This window comes from Macaca mulatta, chromosome 10 (assembly GCF_049350105.2).
Source record: "Macaca mulatta isolate MMU2019108-1 chromosome 10, T2T-MMU8v2.0, whole genome shotgun sequence".
Taxonomy (NCBI): Eukaryota; Metazoa; Chordata; class Mammalia; order Primates; family Cercopithecidae; genus Macaca; species Macaca mulatta.
Window position 1 is genome coordinate 10,408,569 of NC_133415.1, and position 21,091 is coordinate 10,429,659.

The 21,091-nt window shown below is 42.7% G+C and overlaps 1 protein-coding gene and 1 long non-coding RNA gene across 3 annotated transcripts in view; one reads left to right on the plus strand and one right to left on the minus strand.

The window, feature by feature from the left end:
- EP300 (E1A binding protein p300) overlaps positions 1-20,171 on the minus strand; it is a 91,197-nt gene extending 71,026 nt beyond the window's left edge. The window contains exon 1 of one of the 2 annotated variants that reach the window (XM_077948429.1): positions 19,621-20,171. In XM_077948429.1, coding sequence (XP_077804555.1) covers positions 19,621-19,714 — 94 coding nt within the window. In that variant the 5' untranslated portion in view covers positions 19,715-20,171. 2 annotated transcript variants of the gene reach the window in all.
- LOC144331647 (uncharacterized) lies at positions 14,225-17,179 on the plus strand. Its single transcript, XR_013398989.1, has 2 exons — positions 14,225-14,746; positions 15,913-17,179. It is a non-coding gene; the product is annotated as an uncharacterized LOC144331647 (long non-coding RNA).
- Positions 20,172-21,091: the final 920 nt, after the last annotated feature.

A 21,091-nucleotide genomic window follows, 5' to 3' on the forward strand; every position in this document is an offset into this window, starting at 1 on the left:
AAAGATAAAAGCATAAATGAAAGAGAAAATACGAATATAACAGCATTACCAAAACTAGAAGTTAGTTTTTTGCAGTAACAAAAGATGAACTTCAAGAAGGTTAAGAAAAAAAGAAAATTAAAAGACAAAGCAATACTATTATCAACTTTATACAAAAAAATGAAAATATACAAAACAAATACATTCCAGAGAAAATACTCAAAGCTTAGCAAAAAAAGAAATAATATAGGATATGGAATGTCCCAGTTTCTCCAACAAATTCATAGCGTAAGCTGGGAGGTGGAATCCTCATTCAAACAAGCCAACTATAAAAACATTTTGAAATGAGAGTAAGGGATATTTAAGTACAGACTGAGTAATGGGTGATATTAAGAAATCATTAACTTTACTGACTACAACAATGGCATAAAAGATACACACTGAAATATTTCTGGTGAAATGACATGGTTAGGATTTGCTTTAAAATACTCCAGCAAAAAAAGGGTGGAAGGGTGGTATACTAGTAAACTTGAAGCTGGGTAACAGGCACATGGGATTTCTTTATAATATATTCTATTACATTGAAATTTCCCATTTATAAAAGTTTAAAAGAAAACCACATGGGAAGCCAGACCACTGTAATCCTACTACTACTAAAGAAAATAAATCCTTGGTTAATCTTTCCATAAAGAAAGCACCATATCCGAACTGTTTACAGGCATGCCCTACACCAAACGTTCAAGAAAAAGACAATTTCAAGCTAACACAAATACTTCTAAAAAAACCAGAAATAATATTATAAAAATTACACATGGCCAATATAAAAAAACACAGGCCAACCTTCTTCATGGACACAGAAACAAGACTCTTTAAAGAGTGCAAACCAAAGTCTCAAAAACCATCATCAAGTTGGGATAATCCCACGAATCTAGGGGACACCAGAACATCTATAAACTGTCATTCACCATAGTAACAAAGGATAAAGAAAATATAAGATTCATCTTGGCCAGGCACAGTGGCTCACGCCTGCAATCCCAGCACTTTGGGAGGCCAAGGTGGGCAGATCACTTGAGGTCAAGAGTTCGAAACCAGCCTGGCCAATATAGTGAAATCCCGTCTCTACTAAAAACAAAACAAAAAACAAAACAAAACAAAAAATTAGCTGGGTGTGGTGGCGGGCGCCTGTAGTCCCAGCTACTTGGGAGGCTGAAGCAGGAGAATCGCTTGAACCCGGGAAGCAGAGGTTGCAGTGAGCAGAGATGGTGCCACTGCACTCCAGGCTGGGTGTCAGAGCAAGACTCCGTCTCACACACACACACATAAAAAAAAAAGGTTACAAATTCTATAAAGGAAAAAAAAGAAAGGCCGGGCATGGTGGTTCTTGCCTGTAAACCAAGCGCTTTGGAAGGCCAAGGCAGGTGTTCACCTGAGGTCGGGAGTTCCAGACCAGCCTGAGGAGAAACCCTGTCTCTACCAAAAATACAAAATTTGCGGTAAGTGGTGGCGCATGCCTGTAACCTCAGTTACTCAGAACGCTGAGGCAGGAGAATCGCTTGAACTCGGGAGGTGGAGGATGCGGTGAGCTGAGATAGTGCTACTGCACTCCAGCATGGGTGACAAGAGCAAAACTCTGTCTCGATAAAAAAAAAAAAAGAAAGAAAAAGGAAGAAACAAAACTTATTGTCTGCAGATAATATAACTGTTGACATAAAAAATTCAAAGCAAATATATATAACATCAACTATACCCCATGAATATACACAACCATTGTCAATTTTAAAGAAATACACACAACTGGAAATTCTGAGAGGTTAGCAAGGTGACTGATTATACCATAAATATAAACATATCAAAGTGAATTTCTGTATGGCAGCAACAAATGGTTACAAGTAATTTTTAAAATAATGTATAGCCGGGCGCAGTGGTTCACGCCTGTAATCCTAGCACTTTGCGAGGCTGAGACAGGTGGACTGCTGGAGGTCAGGAGTTTGAGACCAGCCTGGCCAACATGGTGAAATCCTGTCTCCACTAAAAATACCAAAATTAGCCAGGCATGGTGGTGCACGCCTGTAGTCCCAGCTACTGAGAAGGCTGAGGCACGAGAATTGCTTGAACCCAGGAGGCAGCGTTTTCAGTGAGCAGAGACTGTACCACTGTACTCCGGCCTGGGTGACAGAGTGAGACTCTATCTCAAATTAAAAAAAAAAAAAAAGATTTATAACATAGGAAAAAACTGACAATGTATAAAACAGGTGTAAACTCAAAAGTAAAGGCTGCCTAAAAAGAATATCTCAAACACTTAGACAGAAATCCTCAGTATTAAAGACATCATTCCCCAGTACTGACCTACAGATTCAATGCAATTATCAAACAGACTTCTAAAGTCTGTCAAGAAACTGGACAAGTTGATTCTAAAGTATACACAGATCCCAAGGACCACTGGAAGTGTGAAAAAATAAAAAGGAAAAGAAAGCCAGCAGAGTGGCTCACGCTTGTAATCCTAGTACATTGGAAGGCTGAGGGGCGAAAGACCACCTCTCTACAAAAAAAATTTTTGTAAATTAGCTGGATGCAGGCCGTATGCGGTGGCTCACGTCTTGTAATCCCAGCACTTTGGGAGGCCGAGGCGGGCAGATTGCTCAAGACCAGCCTGGCCAACACAGTGAAACCCCATCTCTACTAAAAATAAAAAAATCAGCCGGGAATGGTGGCGCGTGTCTGTAGTCCCAGCTACTCGGGAGACTGAGGCAGAAGAATCGCTTGAACACAGGAGGTGGAGGTTGCAGTGGCACCACTGCACTCCAGTTTGGGCAACAGAGTGAGACTTTGTCTCAAAAAACAAAAAAAATTAGTCGGATATGCTGGCATGCACCTACAGGTCCCAGCTACTCAAAGTGCCTGCTTGAGCCCAGGAGGTAGAGGATGCAGTGTGCTATGATCCTGCCACTGCACTCCAGCCTGAGTGACCGAGTGAAGCCCTGTCTCAATAACTTAAAAAAAAAAAAAAAAAAGGACGGGATGGGCGCAGTGGGTCACACCTCTAATCCCAGCACTTTGGGAGGCCGAGGCGGGCGGATCACTTGAGGTCAAGAGTTTGAGACCAGCCTGGCCAACATGGTGAAACCCCATCTCTACTGAAAACACAAAAATTAGCTGGGTGTGGTGGGGGGTGCCTGTAATCCCAGCTACTCAGGAGGCTGAGGCAGGAGAATCACTTGAGCCTGGCAGGCAGAGGTTCCAGTTAGTCGAGATCGCACCATTTGCACTCCAGCCTGGGCGACAGAGCGAGACTCCATCTCTGGGGGAACAAAAAAAGCACCGCCTGAAGCTGGGGTCTCAGAAGCTCCAAAAAAACCAACTCCGTCCATCCCCATCCTCCTCCCTCTGCCAAAAAATAAAAAATAAAAAATAAAAAATGCAGGGAATAACCTTGTTTCCATCTCCGCATAACAGGAAAGTGCCTACTTCATGCTATTTGTGATTAAATGAGTAAATAAATGTATGTTATTTGTGATTAAATGAGTGAATAAATGTAAAGTGTTTAGAACACCTGGCACACACTAAGCACTATAAACATGTTACCTATTGTTATTCAATGGACTCATTACACTATCAGGAGACAGCCCAGCTTACAATGATGACAGCATACATTTATCCAGCACTTTCAACGTGTCAGGCATTTTTCTTGGCACCTCACATGTATTATTCTCATTAATTTCAACAACCTCAGAAGTCCATACTAGCTACGTGTACAGAGTTCATCAAATAGTAATCAGCTTTAGTAATATGGAGGTCTTTGTTATTCTAGGGCCTACAGCGAGGGTTTTAATTTAATCTGTACTGAAGCCAAATCTATTGTATTTGATTGCTGTCTCATGTTTTTCCCTTTTTTTTTTTTTTTGAGACAGGGTCTTGCTGTGTCGCCCAGCCTGGAGTGGAGTGCCGGGATCACAGCTCACTGCAGCCTCACCTCCTGGCTCAAGCAATCCTCCTCAGTAGCTGCCACCAAAGGCACACATCACAACACCTAATTTTTTTTTTTTTAACTTTATTGAGGTGGCGGTCTCACCATGTTACCCAGACTGGTCTGAATCTCCTGGGCTCAAGCAAGCCTCCCACCTTGGCCTCCCAAAGTGCTGGGATTACATATGTGTGCCATGGCGCTGGGCCAGCAAGTATTTTTTCTAGATAGTAAAGTGAGCTCTTAGATATTTATCTACTTTTGCCCCCTTTATATTTAATTAAAAATTCATTAATCTGAAGTTTGTCCATCACCTTTTAACTATCCTACGGCAAATATTAAAAAACAGTATCACAAATAACTGTTGAAATGAATGAACTATCTCCAGTAAGACATTTCCTGCTTACTAAAGTATCAACCAATCAACATTACCAGGCTGCTTCTACCAAGTAGTCTGTTCACAAGTTCCTTTATGCCTTTAATGATGCTCCAATATAAAATTGACTTTCAGTAAAATGTTTCTTCTGCCTCACAAGGAGCAGTATTTTTTTTTTTTTAAGTTTCTTCATCTGAGTGTACATTTAGTCCAATCATGGTGAAGTACAACAGGACAAGACACATTTAAATCTGATGTGAAAAGTTTAGCATAGGTTGGACACCGTGGCTCACGCCTATAATCCTAGCACTTTGGAAGGCCAAGGCTGGAGGGTTGCTTGAATGCAGGAGTCCAAGGCCAGCCTGGAATGCAGAAAGACTCCAGTGTCAACAAAAAAATACAAAAATTAGCCAGGCATGGTGGTGCACACCTGTAGTCCCCGCTACTCAGGAGGCTGAGATGGGAGGATTGCTTGAGCTCAGGAGGTTGAGGTTGCAGTGAGCCATGATCACACCACTGCACTCCAGTTTGGGCGACAGAATGAGACCCTGTCTCAAAAAAAAAAAAAAAAAAGAAAAAGAAAAGTTTAGCCTAATACATGGTTTACCCAATGGACCATGTATTAGAAATGTGACAACTTAAACAACAACTGAATTTGGATTAAACACGTGGGAAACTAGTGTTGAGTCAAAACATCCTTTCATTATTACATACTGATTCTGTAGATCACCCTTGCTGTCTCCTATTATTTCTTGTGGTCTGCTCCTTACAACAGATTTAACCATATAATAATCCCTTATAAAATAAACTCGGTGGCCAGGCGTGGTGGCTCACGCCTGTAATCTTAGCACTTTGGGAGGCCGAGGCGAGCAATCACCTGAGGCCGGGAGTCCAAGACCAGCCTGCCTAACATGGAGAAACCCTGTCTCTAAGAAAAAAATACAAAATTAGCTGGGTGTGGTGGCACATTCCTGTAATCCCAGCTACTTGAGAGGCTGAGGCAGGAGAATCGCTTGAACCCAGGAGGCAGAAGTTGAAGTAAGCTGAGACTGCGCCATTGCACTCCAGTTTGTGCAACAAGAGCGAAACTCCAAATAAATAAAAAAAAAAACTGTTCATTTAGCCTTTCCAAAAATCAAAGGATCAAAACAATTCAATGATATGTGAAAAATTAAATGTAGTAGTATATATAAATGAAGCATAACCTTTAAAATTAGGACCATTAAAAATATAATCCCAAACACTGCACTATGAACATAAATCAGATAATTTTCTATTTACTTAACTATGACACAAAATGCAATTGAAAATTAAAATAATTTTGGCTCAAAATCTAATTCTACTATATTAGTATCTCTCTCAGTTCCTTTTTTTTTTTTAACTTAAAAGGCTCACACATTATTTGTTGAATAAACACACTTACCTTTGTAATTTAGGTAAAATGAAGTAAAATCAACTCAGTTCTCTTAAACTGTGTTCATTAAGTAAAATACTTTTATTAATTATTTCAAATCTAGTCAATTTTCTCAAATCCCACAGAATTCATCTACTGCTCCTCCTCCCTTTAGCTGGCTTTCTCCGTGGCATTAAAATGCTTTTAGGCCCGGGCACGGTGGCTCACGCCTGTAATCTCAGGACTTTGGAAGGCTGAGGATGGCGGAAGACCAGCCTGGCCAACATGGTGAAACCCCATTTCTACTAAAAATACAAAAATGAGCCAGGGGTGATGGCACACGCCATCCAGCTACGCAGGAGGCTAAGGCTCCAGAATCACCTGAACCTTGGAGGTGGAGACTGCAGTAAGCCAAGATCGCGCTACTGCACTCCAGCCTGGGCGACAGCGCAAGACTCCATCTCAAAAAATAAAAATAAAAAAATGCTTTTAGGCCAGACTAGGTAGGCGGCTCACACCTGTAATTCCAGCACTTTGAGAGGCCAAGGCAGGTCGATTGAGCCCAGGAGTTTGAGACGAGCCTGGGTAAGACAGCAAGACCCTGTCTCTACCAAAAAAATTTATAAATTAGCCAGGCATAGTGGTGCAGCTACAGGCTGAGGTGGGAGGATCATTTAGCCCAGGAGGTCGAGGTTGCCGTGAGTCAAGATTGCACCACAGCACTACAGCCTGGAAGACAGAGCGAGACCCAGTCTCAAACAAACAACAAAAAACACTTAATGTTTTTAAAGAGTGGACATTTCAAACTTTTCTTTCATCTAACCCAGAGGTTGAGTCCACGGGATGAGTAGGAGCTTGACAGATGAAGGGTGGAACAACCTAAGGTGGGGAGGAGTAAAAGCTCAGCCAGTTTAGCAGTTGAAATAAAGTGGGGAGAACAAAATGAGTAATGAGGTGGTCAGAGATCAGAACACTCACCGTACCTAGTCTAGGTTAGAGATTTGGAATTTTTTAAAAAACAAAACAAAAAAAGAATGGAGTTGAAAATCAAACTTACATTAGTCATTCTAATTGTGATAATGGTTTGGCTAAACACTGAAACTACCAATCTTACAAAGACTTCTTATTCTTATTGCTTTCGGACACTCCTACTCTTACACCGGATGCTTAAAAAGCGTGAAATTTTAAAACTGAAGCTTTTGAAATGAGCAAATTTTGTAAATCTCACAAATTTATCAGGTTCAAACAACTTTCCTAACCTCTATTCAGTACTTCATTTAAAAAAGGTACTTTAACCCTCCGTAGATGAAGAATTATCATATAAACAACCCACCTAGCAAGGAAATAAAGATGCACAAACATTTCAAACTACGTAATTTGAAGGAACATTAATTATAATAAAATATCCATGCTGGATTAAAATAAAATATCCATCCATATTAAAATAAAATATCCAAAATAAAATTTAATTTTATAATTAAAATAAAATATCCATTTATTAATTAAAATAAATAGCTATTAATTAAAATTAACATTTAATTAATTAAAATAAAATATCCAAGCAATAAAATAAAATATCCATGATAAACAAGATTTCTAATACTTCCAAAAAATTAGGATAACTTGTTAAGTTTTATACAAATTTGGATAAAAGATGGTAATTATACAGGATTACATAGCTACAAATGCTGGCAGCTATTGAATTTTGAAATCCAATAGTGAAAGGGCAAAAGTGCAAGCAAATTTCAAAATATGTACTCTTAACATGGTCCTTCTATCATGACATCAAAAGGTGTACCCATACTTTGGAAAGAGATTAACTTGAAGTTTACTCTTAAACCCCAACAACGCCGGGCGTGGTGGCTCACACCTGTAATCCCAACACTTTGGGAGGCCGAAGGGGGCGGATCATGAGGCCAGGAGTTCAAGACCAGCCTGGCCAACACAGCGAAACCCTGTCTCTACTAAAAATACAAAAATTAGCCGGTTGTGGTGGCATATGCCTGTAGTCCCAGCTACTCGGGAGGCTGAGGTGGGAGAATCACTTGAACCCAGGAGGCGGAAGCTGCAGTGAGCTGAGACCTCACCACTACACTCCAGCCTGGGTGACAGAGTGAGACACCATCTCAAAAAACAAAAAAACCCAACACATTTCAATTTTGAATAATAATAATAATTATTATTTTTTTTGAGACGGAGTTTTGCTCTTGTGGTCCAGGCGCAATCTCAGCTCATTGCAACCTCTGTCTCCCAGGTTCAAGAGATTCCCTTGCCTCAGCCTCCCCAGTAGCTGGAACTACAGGCGCCTGCCACCACGTCCGGCTAATTTTTGTATTTTTAGTAGAGATGGGATTTCACCATGTTGGCCAGGCTGGTCTCGAATTCCTGACCTCGAGTAATCTGCCCGCCTCAGCCTCCCAAAGTGCTAGGATTACAAGCGTACGCCACTGCGCCCAGCCTTAAGTCTTGAATTTTAAACAGAGATGAAGTGCTTTAATTGATCCAGAACGTGACCTGGGGCCATGTTTAGAAAATTCACATTGACAATCTACCTTGCTCTTTTTCAATGTATTAATATAGTGACACTTCTTGTGAAAATAACTACATGAGGCTGGGCACAGTGGCTCACGCCTGTAACCCCAGCACTTTGGGAGGCCGAGGCGGGCAGATCGTCTGACGTCAGGAGTTCGAGGTCAGCCTGGCCAACATGGCAAAACCCTGTGTCTACTAAAAATACAAAAATTAGCCGGGTGTGGTAGCAGGCACCTGTAATCCTAGCTACTTGAGATCACACTATTGCACTCCAGCCTGGGCAACAGAGCAAGATTCTGTATTTAAAAAACAAAAACAACAACAACAAAAAACTACATGATGAAGACACTATTATTCATTAAAATCCCACCTTAAGAATCAACTCAAGAACATGTTTTATAGTAAGCCTAAATTGTGTGCTAACTGAACTGTCACTGAACAGTTCCTGATTTTGAGCAAAACTTTGGATTTGTTACAAGGGAATGCCTATAGAGAATCCTGGATGGAGAAACATACCCTTTAAAAACGAAATGAAACAAAAAACAACAAAAAAACTTGCATATCTGTAAATAACAGGGAGAGTGAATGGTTTCTAAGTTGGTATCTGATATATTTTCTACATTTATGACAACTGGTAAACCAAACATGGATCTTGAACAAAATAAACAATTCACTTTATTGATTACAATTTACCAAAAATTTCCAAGGCAAATGACAAGCTTATTACAAAAGAGGTAAATAACATACTCCTAGTCTCCCTGCCATAGGTTCTACCTACTGCTGCTCTGTACAGCATTACCAGAATTAGTCTTTCCCCAACGTGGTCATAAAATTTTTACCCTGATGCTCAGATAAATGGCAAATTCCTTAACATATATCTTTTTCCATAATAGAACCCCAACATCCTTTCCCATCTGTCTCCCCTGAAAAGCCCTACCACACAGCGTATATTCTAGCCACATCAGAACCATGTTAGCTCCACCTGAAAAACTCTTCCAACTTTCCCTACCTCTAAGGTATGTTACTTTAATTTCCACCAACCCTATTCAAATGCATTTTCTCCGTGAAGTTTTCCACAAACACTCCAAACCCACTCTGTCAAAAACAATCCCTATCCCCTGCCTTTATACAGAACATTTACAAAACCTTTTAAAGCGTAACTTATAGGAAAATTGTGTAGACATGTATACCAACCCCACTGTATCTCTAAAGGTTGTGACAGCAGAAGGCACCTTAATTCGTCTTTACATTGCAAATGCCTAAGATTTGGTAGGTATCCAATGTTTGTTGGCTAAAATGAGATAAAGGTGCAGCAAATGAAAAGAACGACTGCTCAACTCAGAAGAACCACACGACTTCAAAATGCCCCAAATGTAACATCACTAGCCCTATCACACCTGCACACCCACTTCACAAATACTATGCTTCCTATGCTCCCCAATTTATTAAATAATTATCCAGCTGGGCACAGTGCCTCAGGCCTGTAATCTCAGCACTTTTGGGAGGCCAAGGTGAGCAGATCACTTGAGGCCAGGAGTTTGAGACCAGCCTGGCCAACATGGTGAAACCCTATCTCTACTAAAAATACAAAAATTAGCTAGGTGTGGTAGCGGATGCCTGTACTCCCAGCTACTTGGGAGGCTGAGGCATGAGAATCGCTTGAACCCGGGAGGCAGAGGTTGCAGTGAGCTGAGATCACACCACTGCACTCCAACCTGGGTGATGGAGAAAGTCTGTCAATAAATAAATAAATAAATAAATAATCACCCATCGAGTTGCTCAAACTTTAAACTTGGGAATTATCCTTGATTTATTCATCTTACTACCTAACTTCTAATCAATCACCAAGTTCTGTTGACCATCCATCTTCCCTCAAATCTTTCCACTTCTTTCCGTCTTCTATGGTAAGAGTGGCTGGAACCCTAAAACAGCTGTTTCACTGGTCTCCCTGCCTCCCATTTTTCCCTGCTTCTTCCCAAACTATTCCTCCTTTTACTTAACTGCCTAAGACACAATTCTGCTCCATCCATTAAATGGGTAAAACAGAAGGTCTAAATTCCTGTATTATAAGCCCTCCATGATTGGCCCCTTGCTCACCTCTACAGTCATGTTTTTGGCTATCCTACCAGTTAGATAGTACTTATAGGTTCCCAGAACAGGATATACTCTGGCCTCACACAGTCTCCTTTCTAGCCTGGGCTCATTTTTACTAACCCTGTCTCTATCTGTGAGATCCCAAAATCAGACACAATTCCTCAAAGAGAGCCACCAGGGCCTTTAATTACTGGGTTAGGTCCTTCTGTTCCTCCCACTATATGTGTACTTCCCAAATACAATGCTGATCACACCAGACTTAGTGAATGCCAGTCTTCTTCCCTTATCTATAAACTCCAGGAAGGAAAGAAGGAACAATGTACAGAGGATAAGTGCCTAGCATACAGAAAATGTTGGCCTAATACAGAATAACTGCCATCTTGTCAACTCTTCTACGCCAGTATTTTTCAAATTATGGCTCACAAGCCAACAGTGGATCATAAAAATCAATATAGTAGGCTGCAACCAGTACTAAAAAAAAAAAAAAAAAAAAAGAAAAAGAAAAAGAAAACAACAGAAAATATGAGAGTACATTACAATAAGGGTAAGTATTCTTTGTTTATGCTTTGAAACAGAAATCTCTAGTGCTACAAGTAAAAGGTAGTTCTTCCTTAACTGTTGTAAAAAAATTCTTTGGAGCACTGTACTGCTCCTACTTTTTTCTCCTTTATAAGAAAGTTTCTTGGAGCCAGGCATAGTGACTCACGTCTGTAAACCCAGCTACTCAGGAGGCCGAAGCAGGAGGATAACTTCAGCCTAGGCAACACAGCAAGACTCTACCTCAAAAAAATTTATTCTTTGCCAGGCGTGGTGGCTCACACCTGTAATCCCAACACTTTGGGAGGTCGAGGCAGGCGGATCACAAGGTCAGGAGATCGAGACCATCCTGGCTAACATGGTGAAACTACGTCTCTATGAAAAATACAAAAAATTAGCCGGGCATGGTGGTGGGCACCTGTAGTCCCAGCTACTCAGGAGGCTGAGGCAGGAGAATGGCGTGAACCTGGGAGGCGGAGCTGGCAGTGAGCCGAGATCGCGCCACTGCACCCTAGCTTGGGCCACAGAGTGAGACTCCATCTCAAAAAAAAAAGACCCAGGTAACAAAATGAAAAACAGAAAAAATAATGCTTAATTGGCCAGGCACTGTGGCTCCCGCCTGTAATACCAGCACTTTGGGAGGCCGAGGTGGGCAGACTAAAGTCAGGAATTCGAGACTAGCCTGGCCAACATGATGAAACCCCGTCTCTACTAAAAATACAAACATTAGCCAGGCATGGTGGTGGGTGCCTGTAATCCCAGCTACTTGGGAGGTTGAGGCAGGCGAATCGCTTGAACCCAGGAGATGGAGGCTGCAGTCAGCCAAGATTGCACCACTGTACTCCTGTCTAGGAAACAAAGTGAGACTCTGTGTCTAAAAAGAAGAAAGAAAAAATTATGCTTAACACAGTTCTTTATCAAGAAGCCATTCTTTTCTTGAACATTTCTAACAAGAACAATGTTTTCCATTTTCTCATTATGCCTTGAATATCTGATTTTCATTTCAATTACTTATGTACACAAGACATCTTTTTTTTTTTTTTTTTTTGAGACGGAGTCTCGCTCTGCCGCCCAGGCTGGAGTGCAGTGGCCGGATCTCAGCTCACTGCAAGCTCCGCCTCCCGGGTTCACGCCATTCTCCTGCCTCAGCCTCCGGAGTAGCTGGGACTACAGGCGCCCGCCACCTCGCCCGGCTAGTTTTTTGTATTTTTTAGTAGAGACGGGGTTTCACCGTGTTAGCCAGAATGGTCTCGATCTCCTGACCTCGTGATCCACCCGTCTCGGCCTCCCAAAGTGCTGGGATTACAGGCTTGAGCCACCGCGCCCGGCCAAGACATCTTAATGAGTGTGTGTGTGTGTGTGTATATATGGTTGTCCCTTGGTATCTGCTAGTTAATTGGTTCCAGAATCCACTCCCTCCACTGCAGATACCAAAATCTGAGGATGCTCCAGTTCCTGAGATAAAAGAGATATGTAATATTTGCATATAACCTACACACATCCACCTATATACTCTGAATTCTTTCTATATTATTAACAATATCTAATGCAGCGTAAATGCAACATAAATAGTTGTTATGCCGTATTGTTTAGGGAAAAATGACAAGAAGAAAAAGCCTGTCCATGTCTAGTACAGATGCAACTATGCATTTTTTTCCCCTAAATATTTCAATCCATGGCTGAATCCACAAACACGGAACCCACAGATATGGAAGGCTAACTGTACAGTATTTTTCTATTTTAAGCTCTGTTCCCATATTCTGATACTTCTAGAAAACAACCTTTGGATAGATGCCATAAGGCTTACTCCTAAGACTCCTCTATGAACATCATGCACTTGGCTTTCTCTTTATCCAGTCTATCTACACAGTAGTTCATCTTTATCTTCTGTTTTGCTTTCTACCATTTCAGACACCTGTGGTCCAAAATATTACAAAGAAAACTGCAGAAATAAACACTAATTTTTGTGGTTTTAGAAACAGAGTCCTGCTATGTCACCCAGGCTGGAGTGTGCAGTGGTGTGATCATAGCTCACTGTAATCTCAAACTCCTGGGCTCAAGTGATCCTTGCACCTTAGCCTCCCAAGAAGCCAGGACTACAGATGCACCCCATCACGCCTTGCTGATTTAAAAAAAATTTTTTTTTCTAGAGACGGTCGGGGGTTCGGAGGGATCTCACTGCATTGCCCAGGCTGGTCTTGAATGCCTGGCCTCAAGCAATCCTCCTGCCTCAAGTCTCCCAAAGTGCCAGGATTACAGGCGAGAGCCACAACAATGTTTTAAACTGCATGCCATTCTGAGTAGCCTGACAAAATCTCACTTGACCGGGTAGTGAATCTCCCCTTTGTCTAATGTATTCACCTGTATAAACTACCAGCCATTTGTCACTTAGTAGCCATCTCAGTTATCAGACTGACTGTCAGACTGACTATGGGGTAGGGCAGTGCTTGAGTTTTAAGTAACCCTTATTTTACTTAATGATAGTCCCTAAGTGCAAGAGTGGCAATGACAGCAATTTGGATATGCCAAAGAGAAGCTGTAAACTGCTTAAAGGTGAAAGTTCCTGGCTTAATAAGGAACGAAAAAAAAATTGTATGCTGAGGTTGCAAAGATCAAATCTATCTGTGAAATTGTGAAGAAGGAAAAAAATTTGCGATAGTTTTGCTGTTGCACCTCAAACTGCAAACATCACAGCCACAGTGCATGACAAGCGATCAGTTAAGAAGAAAAGGTATTAAATTTGTGTGTGGAAGACACGGACAGAAACATGTTCTGATGACAATTATGTTCACTACTATCCACGGTTTCAGGTATCCACTGGAGACCTTGGAATGTATCCCCCAACGATAAGGGGGGACTACTACATATCCACTTAAAAAAAAAAAAAAAAAAAAAAACAGGCTGGGTGTGGTGGCTCATCCCTGTAATCCCAACATTTTGGGAGGCTGAGGCGGGTGGATCACGAGGTCAGGAGTTCAAGATCAGCCTGACCAACATAGTGAAACCCTGTCTCTACTAAAAATACAAAAATTAGCCGGGCATGGTGGTGCATGCCTGTAGTCCCAGCTACTCGGGAGGTGAGCAGGAGAATCGCTTGAACCCGGGAGGTGGAGGTTGCTGTAAGCCAAGATCACGCCACTGTACTCCAGCTTGGGCAATAGAGCAAGACTCCATCGCAAAACAAAAACACAAAACAACCCCAAACCACCTACCACTGCTTTCCTTCTGGTATATTTAACAATAAAGTTAAAAACAGTTAACAATGAACACATACTACACAGAAGCAAGCATAGTCTTAAGCATCTGATAAAGAGAATTCTCATTTATTCTTAACCACAACCCTGTAGACTGGGTAAGTAAGGTGGATTCCTATAAGGTGGGTACCCACCTTACAGGGTTGTGGTTAGGAATAAATGTGAGGAGGTTGAGCCAAGTTAAGTATTGGGCCCAAAGTTCACAGTTAATAAATACAAGTCTGGGATATGAACTCTAGCAGTCCGACTCCAATACTCATTCTCTTAGCTACTCTCTTATTCTTTTCAATACTTTTAGTTTTACTCTCTCTCTCTCTCAACAAAATTACTTCTAATTGCTTTGGGGCATTTATAAAAAAGAATCTGTATCTAAAAACAAATTATATCCAAATTACTCAGAAGAGGCTTAACACCTCAATTAATATTTATCCTCTTAAGCATTTCTGGGAAAGTGAGCAGTAATAAAAAATTTCCCATTAAAATTTCAGAACAAAACTACTGTCTACTAAGTGGAAAAAAAAATCACCTGCGAAGTTCAATGTTAAAAAATTTTTGCCGGGCGCGGTGGCTCACGCCTGTAATCCCAGCACTTTGGGAGGCTGCGGCGGGAGGATTACGAGGTCAGGAGATCGAGACCATCCTGGTCAACATGGTGAAACCCTGTCTCTACTAAAAATACAAAAAATTAGCCAGGCATGCTGGTGGGCGCCTGTAGTCCCAGCTACTCGGGAGGCTGAGGCAGGAGAATGGTGTGAACCTGGGAGGTGGAGCTTGAAGTGAGCCAAGATCACGCTACTGCACTCCAGCCTGGGTGACAGAGCGAGAGTCTGTCTCAAAAAAAAAAAAAATAATAATTAGACTTGGTATAATTTGTTTCATTTGCCCATTAATTTTACCGCTTGCCTCACTTAAAAAAATTCAACTTTAGAAATCTTCAAAGGAGGAAATCCTAGAATCTGGACAAACACAAAAGTAGCATATTTTACTTTTCCATTAATTGCTGGGTATATGAATTGGCAGAATAACTCTCAAATTGTTTTTGTAAATATACCAGGAAAAAGTATTTTACACTCCCACTTGTATCTGCAACGTTCTTCCTACTCTTTTTTCTCTTTGCTATTTACCACTTAATGTCCCTACAAGTACCACTTCACATTAATTTTCAGCTGTTGCCATTTTTTTTCTTTTTATTAAATAGACTAAAAAGGAGATAGAAAAGCAAAGAAAAACACAAAATAATACCAAAAGGCCACCAAGGCAGAAATCTTTTCCTCCCTCCTCCCTATTATCCATTCACTGGACATGCCAATACAATTCCAACCTCTGCAAAAGAAGATGAACTCCTCCTGGAATACTGTAACGCATACAAGAGTTACAACTTAAAAGTCACTTTATCTCATTATCAACCAGAGACAACCTTATTGAAGTCCTATAAATGAACTTACAAGGCCTTGAGAATAATTGCCAGAAAAATTTAAGGCATTTTAGTAAAATGTTTTGCAATTTAATCTGAGGAGAGCAATGCCTCACTAAATCAAGGAGCTGTATCTGCAAGACTCCAGATGCAAACTCTAATGTAAACATTCAAGCCAAAATAAAATAAAACAAAGTATATCACAAGTTACAGAGCTGGAAAATAAATGGTCTTGATCAAAATGTTTTGGTTAGGATGATGAATCACTAACACACAATGGCATTTTAACAACATAGAGCCGACAGCCGGGTGTGGTGGCTCACGCCTGTATTCCCAGCACTTTGGGAGGCTAAGGCGGGTGGATCACCTGAGGTCAGAAGTTCGAGACCAGCCTGGCCAAAATGGTGAAATCCTGTCTCTATTAAAAAATACAAAACTTAGCTGGGCATGGTGGTAGACACCTGTAATCCCAGCTACTCAGGAAGCTGAAGCAGAGAATCGCTTGGAGGTTGCAGTGAGCCAAGATCACCCTACTGCACTCCAGCCTGGGTAACAAGAGTGAAACTCTGTCTCAAAAAAAAGGAGAGCTGACATTTTAAAAATCCTTACCACTTATCCACTGTGTACATTAATCTACTGGTCAAAAGGCAGGTATGCTTTTATATACTATCTGCCCTGTGTCTTTGAAATGGGGGAAAAACCCAAAAAACAAAAAAAGCCCAAAACTCAGGGTCACAAAACTGTACCAAGACCAGAAGGATCTTTACCCTACTTAATTATATGCCAGATCCTAAAATCCTATCTTTCCAGGTGCTTTTTAAGTACATATGGCATTAAGTGCTTACGAAGCAGTGACAAAACATGTTCACTGAATAATGAAGACAACAGATGACCCCATCATTTCCATCACTCAGATCATCAGAAACAGCTCCAAAAAATATTTCCAGGATTTGCCTAACATTAACTTTTCCAGTCTTGCGGTCATTTTTACAAAAAAAAAGTTTACAAGCGGCTTTCATAATCTTTTTTTGGAGGGAGGAGAGGTAGAAAAATATGTCATTTCTCAAATGATGTTTTACCCTAACGATACCAAATGAAATAAAAATTTCAATGGATCAAATGCAAATACTGAAACAAGAACATAAAGGTGTGAAGACTACAAATAAGTCTCTTCCCCATCCCAACACGTAAAAGTTGAGTTTAACTTATTTGAATCAACCTGGAAATTTCTTAGGAGAATATCTGAGTATTAAACAGAAATGCAGACGTTGAAACTTAAGTACTAATTTGGTTTGTAACACTTTAGCATGTCATCCCATTGGATTCCAGTTTTCTTTCCTTTAAAGCTGACATCAGAACGCTCTTGGTGGATATATTTACATCACGAGATTTGCAAGCCTAAATCACTTAAAAAAAAAATAGTTCCTACGTGCTAGAATTTAGGGCTTATTTCAACCAGTTCTAGACAAAAACCGTAATATCAAGGAAAAATTTTCTTTCACCCAAGTGACAACTCAAAAATCAAAAGTTACAAGTTTGAAATTTAAAGTTTTAAGAGGTGATGTGCCTCCAATAACAGTTACCTGAAAACATATTACAAACTGCAGAATGCCAAAAAAAAAAAAAACAAAAAAAACAAGATATAATGGTACCCCTGGCCAGGTGGCTCACACCTGTAATCCTAGCACTCGGGGAGGCCAAGGTAGGTGGATCACTCGAGGGCAGGAGTTCTAGACCAGCCTGACCAATATGGTGAAATCCCATCTCAACTAAAAATACAAAAATCAGACAGGTGTGGTGGCCTGCGCCTGTAGTCCCAGCTACTAGGGAGGCCGAGACAGAATTGCTCGAACCCGGGAGGCAGAGGTTGTAGTGAGATCACGCCACTGCACTCCAGCCTGGGTGACAGAGCGAGAGACTCTGTCTAAAACAAACAAACAACAAAAAAGGTATAATGGTACCCAGCTTGAATTAAGTTCACAGAGGGACAGTATTTCTTTATACTCATTTCTCCCCTCCCCCAAACCCAGATTGGTTACAATTAAAAACTGTACACCAAAGAATTCCTGGAGTAGAATCTTGATTTGGGGAGGAGGGAGGAAGTCAACCCTCATTACAAAATTTAGAAAAGTAACTAAGATAAACTCTGAGTATTATGAGTGAATGAATTAATCTTAATGTTGAGGGTTTTTTAAACTGTAAAAGCCCACTTGATACATTTAGAACTCTTGTAATTATTCGAAGATATTTCAAGTAGCAAAACAGACTGACATGGAGAAAGCAGTAGCACACCTGAACAGAAGTATTACAATACAGCTCCAAGACGAAGCTGCTCAAATCAGGATTCCTCAAAGTACATAAAAAAGTTTCCTCTACGTTCCAAGTCACTGGCTAACTCCAATGTAAAATCTCCTACCACGTTACACCAAAACTAAAAAGCAAAAACTACCACATTACACAAATACTAAAGAAACACCACAAAAATCTACAGGTGATTGATTAAGTGTCTAAAGATGATCTAAAAAATCCTTCTGAATGGCACTTTAGTAGGTGCAAAGGAATACAACGACGTGTGTATGTGTATGAATTCTGAAGGAAAAAACCCAGCTAAAAAATTCCCTGGACACTACAGTACCTTCATAGAACACGTACAGATCAAAGTTCATGCATAATCAATGTTACAAGAGAAACTCTGCAAGATTCCTACTGCTCAATTTTTGCAGGTTAACTTAAATTCACTTCACATCTTTCTTATAAAAGCAACGAATTCAAAGCATTAGCTCTGTCTTCCCATTTTCACTCTCTGAAATGAAGCCTACTTAGAAACATGCTCTCGAAGTTCTCCACAAACTCAAAGGGTACATTTAACTCCATTATGCACTCTCACTGGCAGATGGAGGGATGACGTTGAGCCTGTTCTCAGGGAGTTAAAGAGATGCTCCGTAGTAAAGGGGAACATCTTGTGGACTGTCAGATGGCCAGCCATTCTTCATCTTCATTATCCCAGCAAAGAAAAGGTCCTTACCCATCAGGATAACACCATTAAACTAACTGTAAGAGAAGAATGAAGGGATGATGGAGGAAGTCTCCCTGAACTTCTCCTGACAAAGGGGCTAGTCCACAACTGAATGAACTAAAAAATCCGCAAAGCTTTTACACGAAAATCTTGATCTCCAAGTATGTTTAAAAGTGTAAAAAGACAGAGACACACACAAACACAAAATCTAATGCACATTTTAAACTTTTGTACAATCAGTTCATGTTTGTAGTTGATGACTGGAACTCTTTTAACCTTGATTTCCAGGTACGTAACTCTACAAAATTGTTTATCTTTTTTATTTCCCCTAAAATGAGAAAGTGACTGAAACTGCAAAGAACATGCCCCTGTTCTCCCAATCTAAAAATCCGGAGTTTCAGACATTTTGGTCTCACACCAAAGAACTGGGAGATGTGAAATGAACTGCGCTCCATATTGATTCTTAAAGCAAATAAGAAGAAAAACAAAAAAAAAAAGCTAAGAATGGTAGGTGAGATAAAAGAATTGTTAAATTTCACCTCTAATCTGAAATCTTCGACCTCGCACACACAATATCAAGATTTTCTTACACCCTATTCTTCAACATAAAATATTCTGCAAAGGAGAAAAAATCTTGAAAAGAGTGGAAAGTAGAGGAAACAGAGTAAGTACAGTAAGGAGAAAGGATTCTAAATTCTTCATTTACCAAGAACAAAAGAATTGAAACTTAAATTGCATAGGAGTTCTTACACACAAATGCATTGGCATTTCCCAAATCAAACTGCACGGGAGCAACAATACAGGCCATTTCTATACAGCACCCACTTACGAGCTCTAATTCCAGAACACACACCGATATGACATAGTGTTGCAACCAATGTATTAGGAGGCAAAGAAAATGGTTGGGCTACTGGACGTCTTCGACCCGCTCATTCAAATACCTTTAAAATTAATTAAGGGGCAGGGAACTAGAGAGAGAGGAAGAAAAAAAAATGGAAGAATAAAGGCGCACCGAGTAGAAAAGATTAAGGGGAACGTGGAAGGCCGGGGCTGCCGAAACTAACCTGTGCCATCGCTGGCGGACGCCGAGAGGGCCGGAGATGAGAGTTTAGGCCGCTTGGCTGAAGGCGGCCCCGGTTCCACCACATTCTCGGCCATTTTTAATTCTTTCGGAGATACAAGCGAGGAAAACCAGAATCCTCAGGAAATCTCTTCTTCGGCCCAGGGTCCCCGCCCCGCACCCAGGGGTGGGCTGGGGGGCTCCGACGGCACCCGAGGGGATAGGGGAAGTTCCTTATTCTCTTCGCCGGGTCTCAGTGGCTGGAGAGGGATGCGGACTCGATAGAAAAGGTAAGGGCAAGTGCGAGGGGCCGGGCCTGGGCCCAAGCCCGGAGGAGGGCACAGGAGCACAAATTCGCCGAGCGCGTCCGCTGCGGCGAATTCCCGAGAACTCGCGGCTCTAGAGGCGCAGTCCTCGGCCCGCCACGGCCGGCCCCTGCCCAGCCGAGGTCTCTCGGAGCTCCGCCGCCGCCATCAGCCTCTTCCTCCTCGGCGCTGTCCTCCTCCTTCTCATCGCCACAAGGAGGCGGGGGCGAAAAGGGGGGAGAGGAGGAGGCGACAAGAGACACTCACCTCCTCCCCGTGCCCCCTCCCGGGCCTGCGCCCCCACCCTCCGAACCCTCCTCCTGCCGCCGCGCTCCGCGCCGCCGCCGCCGCACCGGCCCCTAATGGCCGCAGAGAGCTCGCCCGAGCCGAGAGCCAGGCTGGCGCCGCCGCCTCACATCGCGCGGCGGCCGGCGGAGGCGCGGCAAGGACGCCGGGAGCGGAGCCGGCCGGACCAGAGGGCCGAGGGGGCCGGGCCGAGCAGCGCCACCCGCACGCCCGCGCCGAAGCCGAGCCCACCGAGGAGGCCCCGCTCCGCCGGCGGCGGCGCAGGCGGCCCCTCCTCGCGCTGCGCTCCCCTCCGCCTTCCTCTCCCGCGGAAAATAAATAAATACGGCCGCCGCTACGGCCCCCACCGCCGGCGGCCAGGTGCTGGGAGCGCCCGCCCCCCGGGGCTCCGCTCGGGGCCGCCCGCGGCGGCGGGCTAAGGCGCCGCGGGGCGCGGGGTTATGTAATGGTCCCCCCTAGGCGTCGACGCCGGCCCGGCTCCGGGGCCGCGGTGGGGGTGTGTGCGGACGGGAGGGGGCTGGGGGTCGCCTCAGCCCGTGCGCCCCGGGCCCCCTGCCACTGTCTCGGCCCCTGCCGCCTCTCTCCGACCCGGCTCCCCTCCGCACTCTCTCGCTCCCGCAGTAAGCACTCAGCCCGGCGTCCCGCTTGCCCACTCTCGCCCGCTCCCTCTCGCCCTCTCTCCCCCCCAGCCTAGCACACAAACAAGATGGCGGCTGTTGTTTCTTCCCTCTGCCGAATCCTCCTTACAGGATAGCGGTAGCGACGGCGGCCGGAAATGAGCCAAGAGGGGGGTGAAAAAGGGGAGGGGCCGGGCCTCCGAAGGGAGGCGGGGCCTAGGCCCGAGCCGCTCACACAATGGGGGAA